This window comes from Erinaceus europaeus, chromosome 12 (genome assembly GCF_950295315.1).
Source record: "Erinaceus europaeus chromosome 12, mEriEur2.1, whole genome shotgun sequence".
Lineage (NCBI taxonomy): Eukaryota > Metazoa > Chordata > Mammalia > Eulipotyphla > Erinaceidae > Erinaceus > Erinaceus europaeus.
This window is the reverse complement of record NC_080173.1, coordinates 16,730,150-16,750,408: the sequence shown is the minus strand read 5'-3', so window position 1 is coordinate 16,750,408 and position 20,259 is coordinate 16,730,150. Positions and strand designations below refer to the sequence as shown.

Sequence of the window (20,259 nt, the reverse complement as noted above, 5' to 3'; positions counted from 1 at the left end):
GGCAAGTAGCCCCCCAGAGGCAAGAAATGTTTTTTTTTTCAGATATGGCCCCCTCAGGCCTTCCCTTGGCAACATGCTGGTTTTGGTTATATATGTTTCTGTTCACCCCACACCCTTGATACTATAGTCATTTAGTTAAAAAGAAAAGGGGGAATTGTCATATGCTTTACATTGGCTTGTTCTAGCCCTCCCCCTCCAAGAGAATTGGATGAGTCCTGTTAATTTCGCGGGCCTGCTTGGCCCCGCCCCAAGGGACCCTGGGAGAGGGTTCCGGAGTCCGAGAGTTCCTGAGTTCCCCAGTGACAGAGTTCCTGAGTTCCGGAGTTCGAGAGTGCGAGGGTGCGAGAGTTTCTGAGTTCGAGAGTAAGGGAGAGGGTTCCTGAGTTCCAGAGTAAAAGAAAGAGTGCTTGCGCCGCCGCAAAGAGACAGCAGAGTTCTGTTTGGTGATTAGTTTGTCTTAGTTTATGAATAGTTCCTCCTGAATAAAGAAATACAGCTTCCCTGCCCAGCCGTTGTCTCCGCGTCTCTGTTCACCACCGTGAAGCAAGCCAACCCGGCCGGCAAGAGCATCCGAAATTTTAACAACAGGGGAGACAGCATAATGGTTATGCAAAAGACTCATGCTTGAGGCTCTGAAGTCCCAGGTTCAAACCCCAGTTCCACCATAAGTCAGAGCTGGGCAGTGCTCTGATCTCTGTCTCTCTAATTAAAAAAAGAAAAGACCACTCTTAGCTAGAGCACTGTAGTACTGTCAGGAAATTGTGAGGATGTGGTTGAGCTTGGCAGGGTTTGACTTGAGGGGACATCCATCCTCTCATCTTTTCAGACTTATTATCTACGGAATCATTGTTTTGCCTGAAAGATCCCCACACATTCCATTCCTTTGATCTGTCTTCTTTCTACCCTCTAGACCCTCCCTGCCTCCAGGATATTATTAATCCTACCAGTTAAAACCCTCACAACAGTTGCTAAGGAAGGTCCTACCTTTCCAGCCCCTTTTGCCTTTCTCTGCCCCATTCCTAGCCATTTCCACTTCTGACTTGCCACTTCCGGTCCGACCTTTAATAGCCTTGGCTTTCTGATCAATAAAGAACTGAACTGCCTCACCATCACAAGTCTGTTCCTGAGTCATCTCTCGTGCCGCTGAGTGAGTAGCAGCCCAGGCTGGCTCTAGACGCGTTCTCTCCAGCCCAGAGAGCACGCAGCCAGGAAGAGGCACCCCCACGCTAGCCCGGCATAGTACCACAAAGCATTAATATCAAGACCTACATACGCATCTCTCTCCAGTTAGTGAAAAGCCTGCACCCTTGGGGGCCGGGCAGTGCCACATGGGGTTAAGTGTACATAGCACAATATGAGGACCAGCGTTAAGTATCCCAGTTCGAGTCCCTGGCTCCTCACCTGCAGGGGGGGGGGGGTCACTTTGCAAGTGGTGAAGCAGGTCTGCAGGTGTCTATCTTTCTCTCCCCCTCTGTCTTCCCCTCCTCTCTCCATTTCTCTCTGTCCTATCCAACAACAGCAGCAAAAACAATTAATGGAAAAAAGATGGCCGCCAGGAACAATGGATTTGTAGTGCTGGCACCCGTAGCAATAACCTTGGAGGTGGGGGGGGGACCCTGCGCCCCTATCTACACATTTAATCTATCCACCTTGGGTGGAGCTCATACTTTGTCACCTGATGAGCAGAATAAAGTTCCAAGAAGTCAAATAACTCCACTCCAGGTCACCAAGCCAGCAGGCTGGCCATTTCAAGGAGGCAAAAGCTCATCTTCTCATTCAAAAGCTGGTGATTTCTCTACCCACGCCCCACCCCCGTACCCACCCCAGCATGGAGTATGGGCTTGTCTCATGTCAGTGGACATGTTCAGTGTGCAGTACTGCTTCCATCGGGGCGTGAGGGTATGGAAAGGCTGAGGACCTTCAAGTCAATGTCACCTTCCAGTTGAACATGCTAGAACAAGCCAAGACAAGGGGAACTGGAGGAAAATCCTAGTGTCTCGCAGATGAGGAGCTAGGCCCTCTCTCAAGCCTGAAATTTTAGCACTTCCTAGAAGAAGGAGGGTTGGCATATCCTCAGAGGACTCAGTGGAAAGGAGAGCACAGGGCCAGGCTGGCCATATCTTGGAGCATATGTCATGGGGCAAGGGGTTGGGGGGGTGGAGTGGGCAGTGCTGGAGCCTGATTACCCAAGTGTAGGGTGTTAACCTCCATACGGGGGACCGGGCAGTGGTGCACCATGTTAAGCACACGTAGTACTAGCGTAAGGACCTGTACAAGGATCTGGGTTCGAGCCCCACTTGCAGGGGGGATGCTTCACAAGCGGTGAAGCAGGTCTGCAGCTATCTTTCTCGCTCCCTCTCCTCTCTATTTCTTTCTCCCTCTTTTTAAATAAAATGGCCACCAGGAGCATTTTTTTATTTTGTTTAATTAATTTAATTTTGCTTATTGTTGTAGTTATTGTTGATGTCGTTGTTGGATAGGACAGAACGAAATGGAGAGAGGAGGGGAAGACAGAGAGGGAGAAACATAGACACCTGCAGACCTGCTTTACAGCCTATAAAGTGACCCCTCCTGCAGGTGGGGAGCTGGGGGCTTGAACTGGGATCCTTGTGCCAGTCCTTGCGCTTTGAGCTATGTGTGCTTAACCCACTGCGCTATGGCCCAACTCCCTTTATTTTATTTATTAATGGATAGAGACAAAGAGAAATTGAGAGAGGAGGTGGAGATAGAGATAGAGACACCTGCAGCCCTGCTTCACCACTCATGAAGCTTTCCTCCTGCAGGTGGGGACCAGGGGCTTGAACCTGGGTCTGTGTGCGCTATAGTGTTTGCGCTTAACCAGATGTGCCACTGCCTGGTCCTTCTCTATTTCTCTCTATCCTGTCAAATCAAATGGGGAAAAAAAAATAGCTGGAGCAGTGGATTTGTAGTGCCAGCACCAAGCCCCAGTGATAACCCTGGAGGCAAAATACAAACAAACAAACAAACACCTCCATGTTTTGCTCATTGCTCAATCTAAAACCCAGCTTAAAAATGCCACAAACATTTGAAAACTACCTGTCAGGACCAGGACAATGGTGGGGGAGTCTTGAAAGCAAGTGTCAGGAGAGAGTGAGTGCTGGGCTGATGATGAGCCTACAGTACTCACACGAGTGCTGGGCGGCACAGTGGGACTCCATGGAAGTGGACCCACCCCACTCACCACACGGGCCCACACAACATGCAGATAAGATGTGTGCATCTTGCCTACATATTAAAGGAAACAACAACCATCTGGGATTTCTTTCCAAAACCGTGATGCAAAGGTATGAGGCTTTCATTTTTTGAAGGCTTTCTGGGCAGGGTGGCAAGCGTGTCCAGGACAGCCAGGGGACCATATTTTGTGCACCAGCAATTCCTCTAAATATAGAAGGCAGAGCAATCACAAGGAGGGATGCGAGCGGTGTCCTTGGATGCTCCACCGAACAGGCGGATGACAAAGCTGCTAAGAGGGTTTTGCATCGAAATCCGGCATTCCCCAATTTAGCAGGAGGCTGATTTCACTCTCATCACATGAGTGGGCTGCAGAGCAGAACCACAGCCGTTGCATTTTGAAGTCTAACGCTTCACCTTGTCGCTGGCCTGGCCTTAACAGGTATATAAATCCCTCGGGCTGGACCTAGGGAATTTCCTTTTTAAACTAGGCAGCAGTAAATTTCCCTATCCAAAATGTGGGCTATCTCTTACATTTACCAGATATCCCAGGCCAAGGCCTTTGTTTTTTTTTTTTTTGAACCTCATCTTCACAGGAGAAACATAAAAGGAAAGATCTATAAACATTTCAGATTTGTGATCTACTACTTCCTCTTGGTTCTTCTAATCGGAAACTTTGCTCTGGAGAAAAGGTGAGCTTGGGCTCGAAAGTCATTTTCGCTTGTCAGGTGGGCTCGGCGTGCACTCAGTTGCAGCTGAAACGTGTTTTAATAAGGCTTTTTCGCCTTTACAAGCCCGCTGGCTTTCAGCTCCATCCTAGAGCCTGAGCAGGGAGGAAGATGACTCTCAGGTATCCTTTTGTTACTCTAATCAGAGCCAGAAGGGCCATATTGACTTTCGGGCTGTGGGGAATTGTAGTTCTTTTGTATCCATCGCATCCAAGAAATCAAGTTTGATTAATTTGTCATCAAGGAAAGAATGTGTGATCCGCTCAGAGCCAGGCCTTTGAAGTGGAAGGATCAACGAGAGCCGCAAAAGCCCAGGTCAGCGGGCAAAACAGCAATGGTGCCGAATCGAACACGTGCCTTCCTGTTTTCATTTAAAGCTTTTTGAAGAACCTTGCACACCAGCCTACAGAGCTGGGCTGCTCCCTGTCTAGGCTCTCTCTCTCTCTCTCTTTTTGTTTGCTTTAATTTTTAAAAGTTATCGGGGCTACAAAGCAAGGGAAACCCAGAGACCATTTAGCAAGGCCATGAAGCTGGGTGTGTGTGTGGGGGGAGGGGGTAGAAGGATTTGACCCTCCTGCCAGTCTTAAAAGACCACTGTGAGTGGGAGACGGCGAGGGCTGAGCACACACTTCTGGAATGAATAATCGTCAAGGGGTCTCCAGCTGGGTCACGGGACAGATGCTCGTTTATGATACTCTGGTCTTGTTAACCTGCACTTAGTGGAGTTCCCAAACTGCTGAAAATGCATAAGGTAGTGGCCCCAAGATATTATTTAATCCTAGACTTAGTGTCATGTTTCTTGTTCAGAGGCTATATATGCTTTATAAGGAATTACAGGGCTTTTAAAAATTACAGAGTAAGCACTCTTTAGACATTCCAAGGTGTAAGAATCCCTATATTTAACATGTTGGTGCACAGGCCTTTTTATGATGGTTACCCCTCAGCTATAGACATAAAGACACTGAATTATTGAGCAAAAGTTAAGGGCTTGCTTGGGTTTTAAAGCTGTTTGCAAAGCACCAACAAATTATAAACAGTCTTTGTGGTTGCTAAATTCAGTGTCAAAACTATTATTAGAGAATTTTAAAACAATAAGGAAATTAGTGACAACACTTTTCTTTAAAAAAATTCTAAAGATATTTTGATTAAGCAGAAAAACAAAAAGCCTCTGCTCACAACATTCAAACATTCGGTCACTCGGACATGCACCAGTCCGCAGTATGTGTACATATCTGGAACTCAAAGCTGTGGAAGGTATATTTTGGGTGGGGAGGACAGCATAATGGTTATGCAAAAGACCTTCTTACCTGAGGCTCTAAGATCCTGGGTTCAGTTCCTGGCACCACCATCATCTAGAGCTGAGCACTGACTGCTTTGGTGCCCCTCTCTTCTTTCTGTTCTCTCTCATTGAAAAATAAAACCTTTAAAAGAGGTCTACTCCCTGCCTTTCTTGTGGTACAGTAGTTCAAGAGTTTTTTTTCTGAAATTTTCAATTAACTATAAGCTACATGAAGAAGGGGCAGTGTTGGGGGAGACAGCATAATGGTTATGCAAACAGACTCTCATGCCTGAGGCTCCTAAGTCCCAGGTTCAAGCCCCCGTACCACCATAAGCCTGAGCTGAGCAGTGCTCTGGTCTCTCTCTCTGCATCTCTCTCAAAATTAAAATTAATAAAAGAAAATTTTAAAAAGGGGCAGTGTTTTTGTACACCCAGTGCCTAACACATTTATTATTATTATCATTATTTTGCCAGAGCACTGCTCAGCTCTGACTTATGGTGGTGCGGGGGATTGAACTTGGGACTTTGGAGTCTCAGGCATGAGAGTTTCGTTGCATAACCATCAAGCTGTCTACCCCCCCCCCACACACACACACACATTTACTAAACACAATTTACAACTCAATGAGTGAATCACTATCCCATATGGCTCATATCTCAACTATGCCTAACAACTTTCCTTTAAAGATATCATGTGGTATATTGTGAGATATATATATATATTCATGTCTGAGAGTGTTCTTTTTCTTTGTTTCTTTTTTTTTTAAATGTTTTTTTTAATATTTATTTTATTTATTTATTCCCTTTTGTTGCCCTTGTTGTTTTATTGTTGTAGTTGTCATTGTTGGATAGGACAGAGAAATGGAGAGAGGAGGGGAAGACAGAGAGGAGGAGAGAAAGACACCTGCAGACCTGCTTCACCGCCTGTGAAGCGACTCCCCTGCAGGTGGGGAGCCGGGGTTCGAACCGGGATCCTTATGCCGGTCCTTGTGCTTTGCGCCACCTGCGCTTAGCCCGCTGCACTACAGCCCAACTCCCTGTTTCTTTCTTTTTTTTACCAGAGCACTGATCAGCTCTGGTTTACGGTGGTCCAGGGGATTGAACCTGGGACTTCGAAGCCTCAGGCATGACAGTCTGTTTGCATAACCATTATGCTATCTGCCCCTGCCAAAGAGTTTTCTAATGACAAGTTTGAGTCCCTGTCATCCACAGAGAACAATATGAACTGATGCTTCAATAAGAACTATGTTCATTCTGGAAAATGCTGTCCTCCACCAAATGTCTCTTATATTCCTGAACAGAGGTGGCAAGAACACCCTTACAAAATAATTGGAGGTTTTAAACTGGCTCATGACAAGATGACTCAGAAGTTGGGTTCAGGTAAAGAAGGCGGACTTGTTTGCTCCAGCCTGGTGTGCTGAGGTAGAAAGAGCAGTGAACAAGTCTGTAAGACACTAATGGCTTGTTAGTGTTGCAACCAATAGCTTAAAGGACCTCGAACAACTTAAACTGGACCAACACCTCCTCGAGAAAAAAGTGTGAAAGTTTCATTGGATCAAGCCATTCATTTGTCAATTACTGAAGTGCTGCTCACTAACTGTCTCTACAAGCCAAGCACAGCGCTGAATGTTATCTGCTCTGAAGAAGTTATCTGAATGTTATCTGCTCTGAAGAAGTTCTTCCCTTGTAAAGAGGAATAATAGACTGTGGCTTAGAGAACACAAGTGACCTCATGAAGACACAGGCTGATAGGACTGCAACTCAATAAAACACACCCCAAACTTAAGCTCTCTGCATTCTGTCAGTTTGTTTCCCATCCAGAGACACCCTCCTGGTGACATCTGAGGCTGAGTCAGACATCCCAGAGAGATCCAACCCAGTCCCATAGTCTCTCACCAAAACCACCAGGCCTCTTGTCAGGACGCCTAACATTCTGGATAAGAAACCAAATTCCACCATCTCTGTTCTCCTCCTTTCTAATCTCTGGCAGAGAAACATTTGCAAACACAAATAGAGAAAGGTCACCAGTAAGAAGTAGGAGAGGGATTTTGTACGATCCATCTGTGCTGGGATAATCCAGAATTGGCCGTGAATATGTTGAAGGGCCCACACTACAGCAGTGATTCTTTTTTCACCTGCCATCCACACCAGTCAAATGTGTTATTCTTATACATTCTTTGGAGAAGTGTGTTAGGCATGTGTGTCTACAGATTGGGTACTCAATAAGTGAGACAGAAAAGCAAGTTTCAAATAGACATATAAAAAAAATTAATTCCCATTTGCAACTTTGAGAAAATAAGCCAGTGGATGGTGTATCCTAGTCGTAAACCGGTTTCAAGTCAAACCTGCTTGTGTGGATTTTGATGCTAAAAAGTAAACTTAAAAAACGTATTTTTACTAGATAAGGTATAGAATGAAGAAAAGATCATAGGTTTTAATAGCCGAGAGATTTGGGGACTGTCAAATTTCCACCAACTGCATGTGTGACCTTAAATAACTTCTTTATACCTTTTTGGTCATTTCTTCATCTGGAAAATGAAAGACTGGATTAAGTAATTGATATTTCCATGTATATATTTTAAATGCTGTAGATCCATTTGTCTTGGAAACAAACTCTTCAAGGAATCTCAAAATTCTTAGATCATAGAATCTCCAACTTCTACTGAGGTGGCCTAGCCCGAGGAGAGCAGACTGTAACCACAGCCTTAGGTACACCTTAGCTTTGCACTGTGACCTGGAGAAACTAGTTCACCTCTCAGAACCTTAGTTTCCACATATAGAGATGAGGCTGGGACAATAGTACTGGCATCTATAGGTCTCTGGGAAGAAGTGAATTCGTCTGTGTGTTTGAGGACGTGGCACTCGCTACACATTAGCTACTGATATTACTACTGCTGCTACCCCTGTGCAAAGAGCCACAAGTTACAAGAAAAGAGTGAAGTGCGGGGAGACAGCTCACTGGGTGGCATGCCTTGGCATGCATGCAGCCCACATCTTTTGTTTGTTTGTTTAAAGTTATGAGACATAATTCATTAAGTGCTTAGTGCTTAAAGAAAGTAATCTGACCTTGATTAAGAGGTAAGGGAGGGTTTTTTTTTTTCTTTCTAATATGAGAGTTGAAGACTGAAAGGGAGGGAGGGTGCAGCCCACCATTAATCCCTCGCACCACTCTGGAGTGCCATGTGCTATGGTGTCTCTCGATCAAACAATAAAGGGTCTAGAAGCATTGAAGGCATGCATGTGCAAGGTCCTGGTTTCCTAACATAAGATGAAGTTAAATTAAACACCGAAAGAAGCATGTCACATTTAGCCTGGTCACGGGGTTTATGTTGTTATCACGTAGAATCTCATCCTACGTCTACCACTCAAAGGACACCTATAGTAACATTTCTGAAGTCTAATTTCCTAAGGAGAGGGTGTCCTACATATAAGTTCACAATAGTGATGTGTATCATGAAACAATTAGAGAAAAATCTGAGGAAGAAATCCACTGTATGTCAGGTTAGTGACTAATCTGACGGGCGGAAGGCAATAATCCTAAGGCCTGTGACTGGGAAGGGCTTGTGCCAGGGAGTTCCTGTGTCTCTGTCTCTCCATTGAGGTGCTGTTATGAGAGTATTCGCCTCTCAACAATTCACTAAGTTACGTTTGTTTGGGTGGCTCTCTGCATCTTGGCTTTACTTTGCAATAAAAGATTTTTTGCTTTTCTTTTTTTTAAGTGATGTTTCATAAAACAAAATCAACAAGTACACTGATTATGCTTGCTGGCTTCCAAGATGTTAACATTTTGCCATGCAATGCAAGTCAGTACGGATGTGTTATTGTTTTGCTATACTTTTAAAAATACTTCTAGAAACATATTTTACAATAGGAACTTTGTTTGCTGCATCTAAAATTACTTCTGGAGAACCAACCACCTGGGGAACATTCTTTGAAAGCCAGTGGACTGTTAACCATTTGTCAATAATTTTTACGAGTTGTTTTAAAGATAACTTCTGAAAGTAAAAGTCTTGTTCCTCCCAATTTGACTTTCATGAAGGATCAGTTATTTCTGCCATAAAAGAGGAACACTGTTTTAGTGTTTAACCTTTTTTTTTTTTAACCATTCTCTAGTAAGAGTGAGTCAAGAAATTCAAAACTTTCCTAGGACCTGAAACCTTCCTCTAGTCCTATGTTCTCTAGAACTCTCTATGTGCAAAAAGCAAATGATTTAAGTTCCCCAAGTGAAAGAGGAAATTGAAGAGTAAGAGCTTGTCCACCTCTTTGAGCCTGGGAGGAGCACACACATTTAGTTATACCATCTGTACAAATGGTACCAGAGTTCAACATGCTTGTGATTATGAGGGTTTACGATTTATGCTTGCTAGTTAAATATGCTTATGATTTAAACTTATTTTCTCTGGCAAGAAATAAGCCAGTCAGCACTAGAGCCAGCCAGATGATGGGAAATAGACACATATTTCAATGATACACATTTTTAACTTGCTGAACTTTGTAAATGCTGTTTTCTTTTCTTCCTGTAACAAAACAAAGGAAAAAAGAAAATACCCACCTATCTTTCTGTAGGATTTCAGAAGAATATACTCACTAGTGAAAATTAGTTGAAAGTTTTTTTTTTTTTTTTTTTTAAATAGCAGCTACTGCACTAAAAGAATAAGTGATATTGGCCTCTACAGGAACTATGGGAAGGCAGAGACTTTGCTAATAAAACCACCAAGAATATGTTGTTTTTAAAAAAAATGAATCAGTTGTCATGAAATAAGAATCACACATGGCACCAATAATCAGACTCAAGTAAGAGAAAGAGATTTTAGGAAAATCTAAAGTCTGCAGAGTGTTTTGCTCTGTCCCTCAGAGATCAGTCCACTCTGTTAACATTAATGGGGCATCACAAACATTACCTTGAGTTGCTGGCTTCTACAGCACAAGTCAGCAGGTTCAAGACAGAAGTAAGTTTGCTGGCCTTTTTGTTTGTTTTTTAAAGGGATGGATTAGATATCCAGGAAGGAAAAAAGTGATTCATTTTATTTGGTTAATTGGAGGGCATGTGGATCTTATGGAACAAATTGGAGAATAATGACCACCAACAAAAAAGCATGACTTTTTCTAAGATGAAACCCTTCTTAATACAAAGTAAAATAAAAGTGAAACGAGGTAGATGTTGTCTCAGAAGTTAAAATGAGTCCTGGCATCAAAAAGTATTCAGTGGAGTGGGGTGTTAGGGCCAGGGGTGGGGGATGGGGAGAGACGGTAAAATCTAGAAATAGCTGCTTCTATTAAGTACCAAAGATAACACACAAAGTAGCATGCATCATGTCCACCAGAGCAGTTGGGACCCAGAGTGTCACTATGTGCTGGAATAAAGATGGTTATGACAATCACCACATATACACACACACACACACACACACACACACACACACACACACACTTGGAACTTAGTTGAAATGAAGCAATGTGATTAATAAATTTGCAAACAAATTTCAATCTGAGGGAGGAGAAAGACATTTCTCTACTACAGAAGCCAAAGAGAGTGAGAAGCTAGTGACAAAAGATTAAAAAATATTTTACGTGGAGTTCAACAAACTAATGAAGGCTTAAACAAACCCTATGAAATTACTGCCAAAGTAAGGAGCACTTATTCATAACCATTTCTGTTCAAATCCTTTTATACAAGTTGTACAAAGTTTTGTACTAAACACACAAATCTCTACATGTCCAAGTTAGAAAAGTACAGTCTAGTCTTACCTTATTGCTGCAAAAGGCTGGAATAAAAATTACCAACTTATAGAAGCAACTTTCACATGTATTTGAACATCAAACACAACACATAATATAAAATCAAAAATAACTAGAAAAGTTTTCAGTCTGACCTTAAAAATACTGAGCAAATCACTAGAAGCAGCCAGATCAAAAGGAAGGGCATTACACCAGCTTGTAGCCATATGTGAAAGGGCCCTAACTGCACAGGGCACAGATGGTATACAAGGGGGTTGGAGCAGGTATAAGCAATCCAAAACATAAGGCAAATGAACCTGATTTAACATCCACAGGTAAGACAGAAAGCATGACTTATTTATGAATACAACTGATAAGATTTCTTAAATTTGGCAGGATTATGATCCTGTCCTAAACTGAACAATATTCTGAAATCCTTTTGTGTAACAATTTGAGGGAAACCAAAATTCCCGTGAGGATGTGAGCCAAGGGGACAGTGGCTTGTTATTCAACATTTCCAGAGAAGATAGTTCAAACCAGGTCATGCTTTTTAAAAAGCCATATGACCTGGTTATGGGATGAGAAATTTAGGGGGAGTTTAACATTTTGCTCACAAAAATTAATAACTATTTGAACAGTGAAACTCTTTAAGTTTATTAAAATGTTCGAAGTCTTTTACCATTTCCCAGTCACCATAAAATGTCGAGTGCCACACTTACAATTTTCACCTTCCTAAACCTTCACTAAGTGTTGCTTCTTGGTATGTAAAAAGATGAGAGGTACCATTAATTCTCTATAGAAACCTCAGTAGCATTCAGATTGACTTCATGCTCATTTTCTCTAATGCAAAGTTGCCAGTTTAATAAATCCCCAAAGAGCACTTGTCCCAAAATAAAATTTAAGGACAATTCTCTGAATTCCAACACTGAAAGTTAAAATTTTTCCTAAAGAGTGTGTGTGTGTGTGTGGTGTGTGTATGTTCCATTCACTGAACAGGTGACTATATTTCTGGCAGCAACTAAGACAAATACATTTAACACAGATTCCCTCAACCCCATATGATTTCTGAAGGACACAAGAGCATAGAATATCCAAACAATTATTTTCTTGGATATTCTAGTAAAGTACATTCAACACACACATATATACAATGGGACTCTTAACTTTTGGTAGCAATGATGAACAGAAAATACTGACTTCACAATGACTTCTGTTTAACGCAGACATGGTTTAGGGACTACTTAATTGATTATTTTGACACTTCGATGTACTGAAGAATCCCTCCAGTTTAGTGACAGCTTTGCTCTAAGCCATATCTACGAGTGACAATTAATTTTAGTGGATATTCATTCCCGGGCTACTTTGATAGCCATTTGAACAGTTTCGTGTTATTTTACATGCCGTTTTATAGCTCTGTAACGTTCATTTAATCTTGTTCAATGATGCTGAACCCCAGATGCCGTAAGACATTATAGAGAAGTACTTACTGCGCATATGGGGTAACTACTTTTTTTTCTGAACATTAATTTCTTTTCTCTTAACAGCCTAGAATGGTATTTAGAAAAAGAAAAGCCACTACACTATCTTAAAGGTTCTTATATTATGCACTTCTAGAGATGGTCTGTCTCTTACTGCTGTGGTCCTGGCTACAAAATTTTTTATGAGCATCATTCTCTCAAGTCTTAGCAAATAATGACTTTCTCCAGCCTTCCTAAGGTAGCTGGCATTATATGTTCAAATCAGATCACCTAGAGGAGCTGGGTGTGTGTGTGGGGGGGGAGTGGCTTTCCTTCTCTGTCATGTGTGAAGGTTCTACAATTTCTATTCTCAAGTGAGAGCTGAGAACCATCCATGTTCCATTTACAAAAGCAGAATTTATGCTCCCCGGACCCAGTGAGTAAGAATCTTCAGGATTAGGGGTGAGAAGCATTGCCTAAGTAGCAATGTAATTGTTGCATATGCTAAAGGTAAGAAAGCATGGGAAATGATCTCAAAGGTCCTTTCCACCCTAAAATTCTAAAAGTCTGTTAGTTTTAAAAATGAAATCATGTCAGCAAGATGAAAGTCTCTCCAACCTAAGATGGTGACTTACTTTTTAGTCTGAGCTAGCCTGAAGAAAAGGAGTGGTCTTGGATTTTGATGCTTATGTGAAAATAGAAAGCAAAAGCAGAATGGCATTATCAGACGTGTAAGGCATTTTCCCCCTCATTGAAGAAATAGGAGAACCCATTTTAATTGTTATACAGTAGCATCAGTTTGGTCTACTGCCCCCACCCCCAATTCCTCTGTTTCTCCTCTTCAGCCTTTGAGGAAATTATTCAAGCTTTTTACAATCATCAGTCACCAAACTCTTAAATAATTTTAACTGGTCTGAATATATTCCTTCAAGAAAGAATTACAGGCAGTCCTCTACTTTCACCTGCAATGGGTGAAGTCGTACAGTAAGAAACAAATATGAATCAGTGTCCTCCTAGTTTGAAAACGGAGTCCCACAGTCAGAAAGAAAAAGGCACAGCAAACCCTAATTTTACTTCTCCCTCTGGGCACAGTCTCTAATGAACCATTCCTGCCATTTGCTGTATGTTAATTTCATTCTTTACATTTATCTCTACCTTCAATGAGAACCTAAGATTTGAGCTCTTAAAAGCACACCTGAATCTTTCTCTCTGATACTTTTTTATTAGGTGTAGAAAAGCTCAACTTCTATGGGTAGTACTCATCAATTTTCCATAAAACCACAAGAGCAAAATGCAGTTGATTCTTTAAATAGTTATACAGAGCTGGGTGAAATGACGCTGTTAAGCCAAAGCTGTCTGCTGGAAAGCAGCGCCACCATGTGATGGCTCCAAATGTTGTCAGTTTGGTGAAAGCAGGCAACTAGCTCCTCAAAGCTAGTGCCTCAGAGCGAAGGCCCACTTCCTCTCAAAATAAGGCCACTTTTAAATGCCAAGCTCTAACACTACTTCAGTTCCTGAGAGGAGAGGAAGAAAATGAGAGTTGTGTGTATCCAGTGCTGTATAGTTCTACCGACAGGAAGACTGGGTCAGATATTGCTGGGGGTTAGTTTGGCAGCATCTGAGAGTTCTCGGCTTAAGGAAGTCTGGTCTGGGCTGTAGCCTACACACTTCAATGCCCCATTTTGTCACTCGTTAGCCCTGTGTCATTTAAAAAGAGACAGGTGTGGGTAAGCTTCAGTTGGCTGACTCTGCCCAGTGGACTTGGTTATACCTAAAGTTTCTTTCCACTGGAAGGTTTTGTGTAGATACAAACTAAGTTCAAGAACAGAGCTGAGAAGGTTAAAGTGAGACGCATTTAAAGTTTACCAAAGTAGTTTGTCATCTGTGTGATGATTTTAATGGCCACATTCTATTAAATGTACATGTTTACTGTAAACTATACTTATGTTCAGAAATGTGGAAAAGTGATGATGGGTGAGGGAAAGAAAAATCTTAAAACTGAGTAAGCACTTGAGAAAATCTGTACATAACAAAACTGAAGTATGTTCGAGCCCCCGCCCCCCACCTGCAGGGGGGGACTCTTTACCAGTGGTGAAGCAGGTCTGCAGGTATTTTTCTCATTCTCTATCTCCTGCTCCTGTCAATTTCTTTCTGTACTATCAAATAAAATGGAAAAAGAAAAAAAAAAAGGTGGTGGTGGGGGGAGGCAGCCAGGAGTGGTGGATTCTTAGTGCAGGCAACGGCAAACGCTAGAAGAAGTAGTGCAGGCAACAAGCCCCAGTGATAACCCTTGTGGTAATAAAAAACAAACAAACAAATACAAAAAGACCCCTGGAATACAAGGATCCAGGAGGTGGGTCACTTGGTAAAACACTATTACCATATTCAAGAACCCAGGTTTGAGCCCACTGGCCACCACATGGGAGCACCTACAAGGGGAAACTTTCACAGCAGTGGAACAGTGTTTGGTGTCTTTCTTTCTCTTTCTGTCTCTCTCTCTCCCTATCTCTCCTCTCCTCTCCTCTCCTCTCCTCTCCTCTCCTCTCCTCTCCTCTTCTCTCTCTCTCTTTTAAAATCATTTATTTATTAGAAAGACAGGAAGACAGAGAGCAATAAGCAGACATCACTCTGGTACATGTGCTACTGGGGACTGAACTCAGGACCTCATGCTTGACAGTCCAATGTTTTATCCAATGCAGCACCTCCTGGACCACTCTCTCTCTCTTCTTAAAATGGGGGGGGGGGGGAGAAACACTGGGAGTGGTGTTGTCATGCAGGCACCAAGCCCCAGTGATCACCCTGGTGGCAAAAATAAATAAATAATTATTAAAAAAATCCCAACCAAACAAATGTCCTATGATACATACAAGTTACTTGAAATGGGAATCATTTAATAGGTCTAATGTTCCCAATGTAAGCAAATGCCTGTGTCATGATGACCCAGAGAATAATTGGAGGAGAAAAGGCATACTGATTTCAGTCAGTGTCCCCAACTCTGTACCAGACCCCAAAAATCTAGCCCTCCCCCCTCCCCCCTCCAAACACACACACACACACACACACACACACACACGCAAGCAGTGAGCTGACTTTTGTGTGGCTCACTGTAGAAGTTCAGGCTGCATCTGCAAGGTCTTGACTGAAAACAAAAGCCCTGACGCTCCTGCAGGTTAACATTCTGCTCAGCACTGGCCATGATGGATACACAAGGGTCACATGCTCCATGACATATTTCCTTGTATCTCAAGGGTATTAGCTTCTTTAATCCAAGAAGGTAATGAGGGGGTTTCAAAACTGATTAAATCAGCTTAGTTTATACAAAGTCTATTATACACTAAATATCCAATTAAAACAATTTTCAAAGCAAAATCTGACAAAACCCTCTCTTACAGTAATTTAGATGATAGGTGCTTAACATTTGGCAAATTAAATCCCTCTCACAGTTGGTATTTTCTGCAGGGACAGAAGAAGTTATATAGGTTCTCTGGGATAAAAACCTATTTTCTGTATTACATAGATCTGCTGTGTGTGCTAAGTTCTGTGATTATAAGTAGCAAACAATGTGAACCTAGCATTCCTATTCATTTACTTGTTTATTTACTTCAAGGCTACATACATGCAAAAGTTGAACATGTTATCACAATGCATTAAATAAAGTTCAAGAATAAAAATAATTCAAAATCCATTTACTTAAGGAAATATATATATGACAGTTATAATGAAGGCAAGTTGGTTATATCCTTTTTTCTAGTCTGTAAAAATACTTATATTATAAAAAGGAATTTTAATTTATGTTGAGTAATTTTTTAAACTCCTTCATGAATAATTTAAAAACAAATTCTATGTCATTATGAAATGTTTAGAAAAATAAGTTCCAGGCTTTTGTAAAAAAAATGGGTCTGGTATCTTTATAGCTCATTTTGAAGTCACTGAACAAGTTCAAGTTTTTATACTAAGTGGTATAAAAAACAATTATAATCATTATTATGGTTCCTGGGGTTGGTAATACAAGTGAAGGGTACAATTTTTATTCACATATATTTTTGTGAGTCCTTTCAGATGAAAATTTAGATTTACAAACACACACTGGAGGCCTGAAGTAGCCCCACCACTCCCTGGTGGTCAATACTGCAAAAGGCATTGGAGATCCTGGGTACAATGAAGTTCTGAATGTACAACACTTCTGTAAAAAATATAAGCGAGCCAACAGCTCCCCTGCATCCAAGAAACAAGCTAACAGGAACAGGGTTTTGAAAGGACCTTGCCCCACATCTCAGGTAAAAGCAGTAGGAGGCTTAGCAGAGCCAAGAGAGGGAAATCAGCACATTTTGATGGGGGTCTCAGAATTTCGGGGGGGGGGGCATTTCTTTCCACTAAAACAAGTATTTTTTTTTGTACTATGAATATATATATTTCTAATAGTTACCATGGACAGAGTACACTCAAAAGTTCAACTTTGTAAATGTTCATATCCCTCCTAGAAATGAGAGTTAACTTTCTGCTTTTTAAGTGAAAAAGGGAGGAGAGCTGCCCAGGTCAGACATACAGTGTGAGCAGGAAAGGAAGCCCAGTTAGCAAAATGTGTTCAGACTGACTTGGAAAAACAGTGGGTACACACATCCCCAAATTTGGAAGCAGCTTAATTCAGACAATAAAAACATCGCCCCCTCTTGAAATCAGGAATACCTCAGTACCACTCTAAGCCTTCCTTTGAAAAGATCAAAAAGAAATTCTGGTGAGAAATGTATCTTCATTAAAGGTCCAAAGACCTAGAGTTTGATTTATATCCTGATAATCAACTGTGATTATAGTTTTCATGTCAGGCAACCCAATGGTTACCTTCTTTTTATTACAAAAGTCTCAAAAAGGAAAAATAGATGTTCTGGGTGCTGTCAGTGCAAAATCAGATTAGGTATGCTTTTTCTTTTCCCTGGGAGAGGAAAAAAAAATGCCCAGTGCATAGTATGTAGGAATGTGTCACAACAAATAATCAAAAGACAGGTTTCACCAAGCTAGTATCCCTCTGAGTACAGTGTGGTTTCAAAAGCAGTATTGTCATGACTACGCATGTTCTCATTAACTAGGTACAGCAAAGCTACTTAAGGGGAAACCGATTTCTTGTGCCTCAATGAGGGTGTAGAAAAACAATAATTAACTGCATAAGGAATTAAGAGGGGGCAAAAAAAGAATCAAGAGTGAAAAGAACAGAGAATTTAGAAAAACCAAAATAATAATAATAATAAAAAGAAGAAGAAGCAAGTAATGTGACGGCAGAAAACCAACACAGTCTTTCCCCACCCCACCTGGCACTTTTGAGTCCTAATTGCCCAATCTGCACGGACAGAAACCCACTCTAAATTGACCAGCATCAGGCTTCGGCAAGTCTTCTCTTCACTCTCCCTCCTGTTAAGACCGTTTCCAAAACCAATCAGCAAAGGACAAAGAATTCTTTACAGAGTGCAATTAGTGTTTTCCACGTCCACCTTCAAAAGCATGATGCTCTTCATGGGCTAAAGGACAGAAAAAAACAAAAAAGAAAAAAAGGAAAGAAAACTTTAAGCAAAGGATGGGGCAACCCTCTTCTAGGCATCTCATTCAGTTTCCCCAAATGTTGCCAAGTGCTTAAATACCTTTTTTTTTTTTTTGATGCCAATAACTGTTAGCCTAGGCATGCAATTTCCTGAGAAACCTAATAGTGAAAATTAAAACAAGGAATAAACAAGCAATGGGCATGCTGCCTGCTTTTTCTTGCTTTGTTGGAGAGGATGTAGTCTCAGCAAGCTGATGAAGAGACTATGGCAATCTATAAGCAAATGCCTGCCGCAGGGGAAGACGTGCCCCACAGACTGCATGGATGTGGGGGCTGACATTATCCAAGACAGGGCTGACCACAAGCCCAACTCTAAAAACTAAAATAAAGCAAAAATAAAAAATAAAAGAACAGCACAACAACGGTGGTAGCAGTTATGTTATACTCTGCCACCTCCCCTCTCCCACCTCTGAATACTTTCAGTGAGAAATGAAGTTGAATAAACTGATGATGCTTTTGTTTTTCCCAGACAAATCATGTTGTTAGCCTCCAGCCTTAATTGTCTGACGTACAAAATTACTAGTTCCAATGAGATACCCCAGAATGGAAAAAAGAAAAAAGGAAAACAAACAACAAAACAAAACAAACAAACAAAAAAACAAAGTCATGCTATTGAAAATAATCTCAAGAACTCAAATTTATATAAGGAGTGGGAAATGGGAGACCTATGAAATATGCAATTTCTCCTCCAAAGACAAAGGGTCAGGTTTAAAAATTAGCTCCCTGGATACAATTAAGCCACCACCATGATAAAAGGGCAAGTCCTCTAGCCTGAAGTGGGAAAGCCAGCCAGGCTTGGTTCTGACAAAGCCAGGATGATTCAGGGTCCCTGTGCTCTGTCCCCCTCCCACACCTTCTTTCTGAAACTAAATGAAAACTAACTGTGCATACTCAGACACAGATAGGGTGGGCCACCTCACCTGTTCAGCCCCCCCCCCCCAATTCTCTGTTTTTAATCTGGACTAAAATTTTCACACTGGCAATGGGACAGGAGTGTGGAATGGACCTATTATTATTATTTTCCTTCTGGGATGTTCACTCTCAACTTGACCTTCCATTGGATAAAACAAGTTGGGAAGGTACTCCATGAACTTCCCAGGGCTGCACCTGGCTGGGCAGATTCCTAACAGTGACCTGTAATCCAGATGGATATAACTGATTATTTTTCACAGGCATAACTTTACACATAATCCACTTTTTAAGTTTTTAAGGAAATTGTTTAGGGTAGACATGGTCTCACCTGCAGTAAACATTCAGAAGTGCTGGGGCAAATGGAGAAGCCACCGGAACTATAGTGATGCTGATGGTCAAATTATAAGTCAAGACAGTAGCTCTCCAGACTTCTGTAACTTTTCTTAGGTCTGACAGCCAGTATAGACATCAGTGGCTGCACTTCCTTTGGCTTAAGGAGGTAGACAAGAACACTCACAATGAGAAGCAGAAGTGTTCTCAGCCTTGGGAGAGCAAATACAGAGAGGAGGGAATATAGAAAATGCTCCAACCTTTTTTAAAAAAGAGCAGAGGATCAATATTTTAGGCTTTGCAGGCTCTTGGTGCCTCTGTTCCAACTATTATCTCTGCATTAAATGATAGATTCTCCTCTTTCATACTACATTATAGCACTGAAGCAGCCATAAATCATATATATGAATGAACACTGCTACATGCCAGTATGCTTTATATTTGGACAGAGAAATTTTAGTTTCATACAGTTGTTTATGTGTGAAATGGAATCTTTTGTTTTTCTCAACCATTTAAAAATGTGGAAAACCATTCTTAGCTATAGCCCACACAAAAGCAAGTGGGGAAGGGGATTCTTGGCTTGAGAGTCCTACTTTGCCAAACTCTAAACAATTCTCACACCAGGAAAGGCGCCTGCCATTCAGCTGCTTTGAAGAACTTAATAGAATGGCTGTGGGGGAGAGGTGTGTGCGTGTGTAAAGGGAGAAGGTGTCTCTGAACACTGTGAGTTTCTCAGTCAAATAACCAGTGTGTATCCAAATCATATGTAACATCACTAGTTTAATCCTTCCCAACCCTGCTGGAGGCCTTGACTGAACATTCTAGAGTTCTTTCTATGTGGAAAATCTGCCCCGTCCACCTGGCTTCTGTACATTTGTGAATATTTACACCAGGATCCCATTAACAAGACAGAGTAAAAGCCAGGAGTTGGCTTTTTCTAACTTAGCTCTCACCCTATGACTGGTCTTTGTCATGATGTGAGTAAGATATCTGTCCAAATGTCATTTTTCCAAGTGAGTTCTGAAGCATATGGTTTATAACCCTACAGAGTAA

General features: G+C 41.6%; 1 protein-coding gene across 5 annotated transcripts in view; it reads right to left on the bottom strand.

Moving 5' to 3' along the window:
* The window catches only part of EIF4E3 (eukaryotic translation initiation factor 4E family member 3), a 406,830-nt gene that overhangs the window by 318,709 nt on the left and 67,862 nt on the right, over positions 1-20,259 (bottom strand). For 2 of the 5 annotated variants that reach the window (XM_060202877.1, XM_060202881.1), the window contains exon 7: positions 15,949-17,884. The exons of 2 other annotated variants lie outside the window; for them this stretch is intronic. In XM_060202877.1, the coding sequence (XP_060058860.1) occupies positions 17,838-17,884 (47 nt within the window). In that variant the 3' untranslated portion in view covers positions 15,949-17,837. Of the gene's footprint in view, positions 1-15,948; positions 17,885-19,196; positions 19,419-20,259 lie in introns of those variants that run through there. One more of the 5 variants, XM_060202878.1, reaches the window with a different exon arrangement.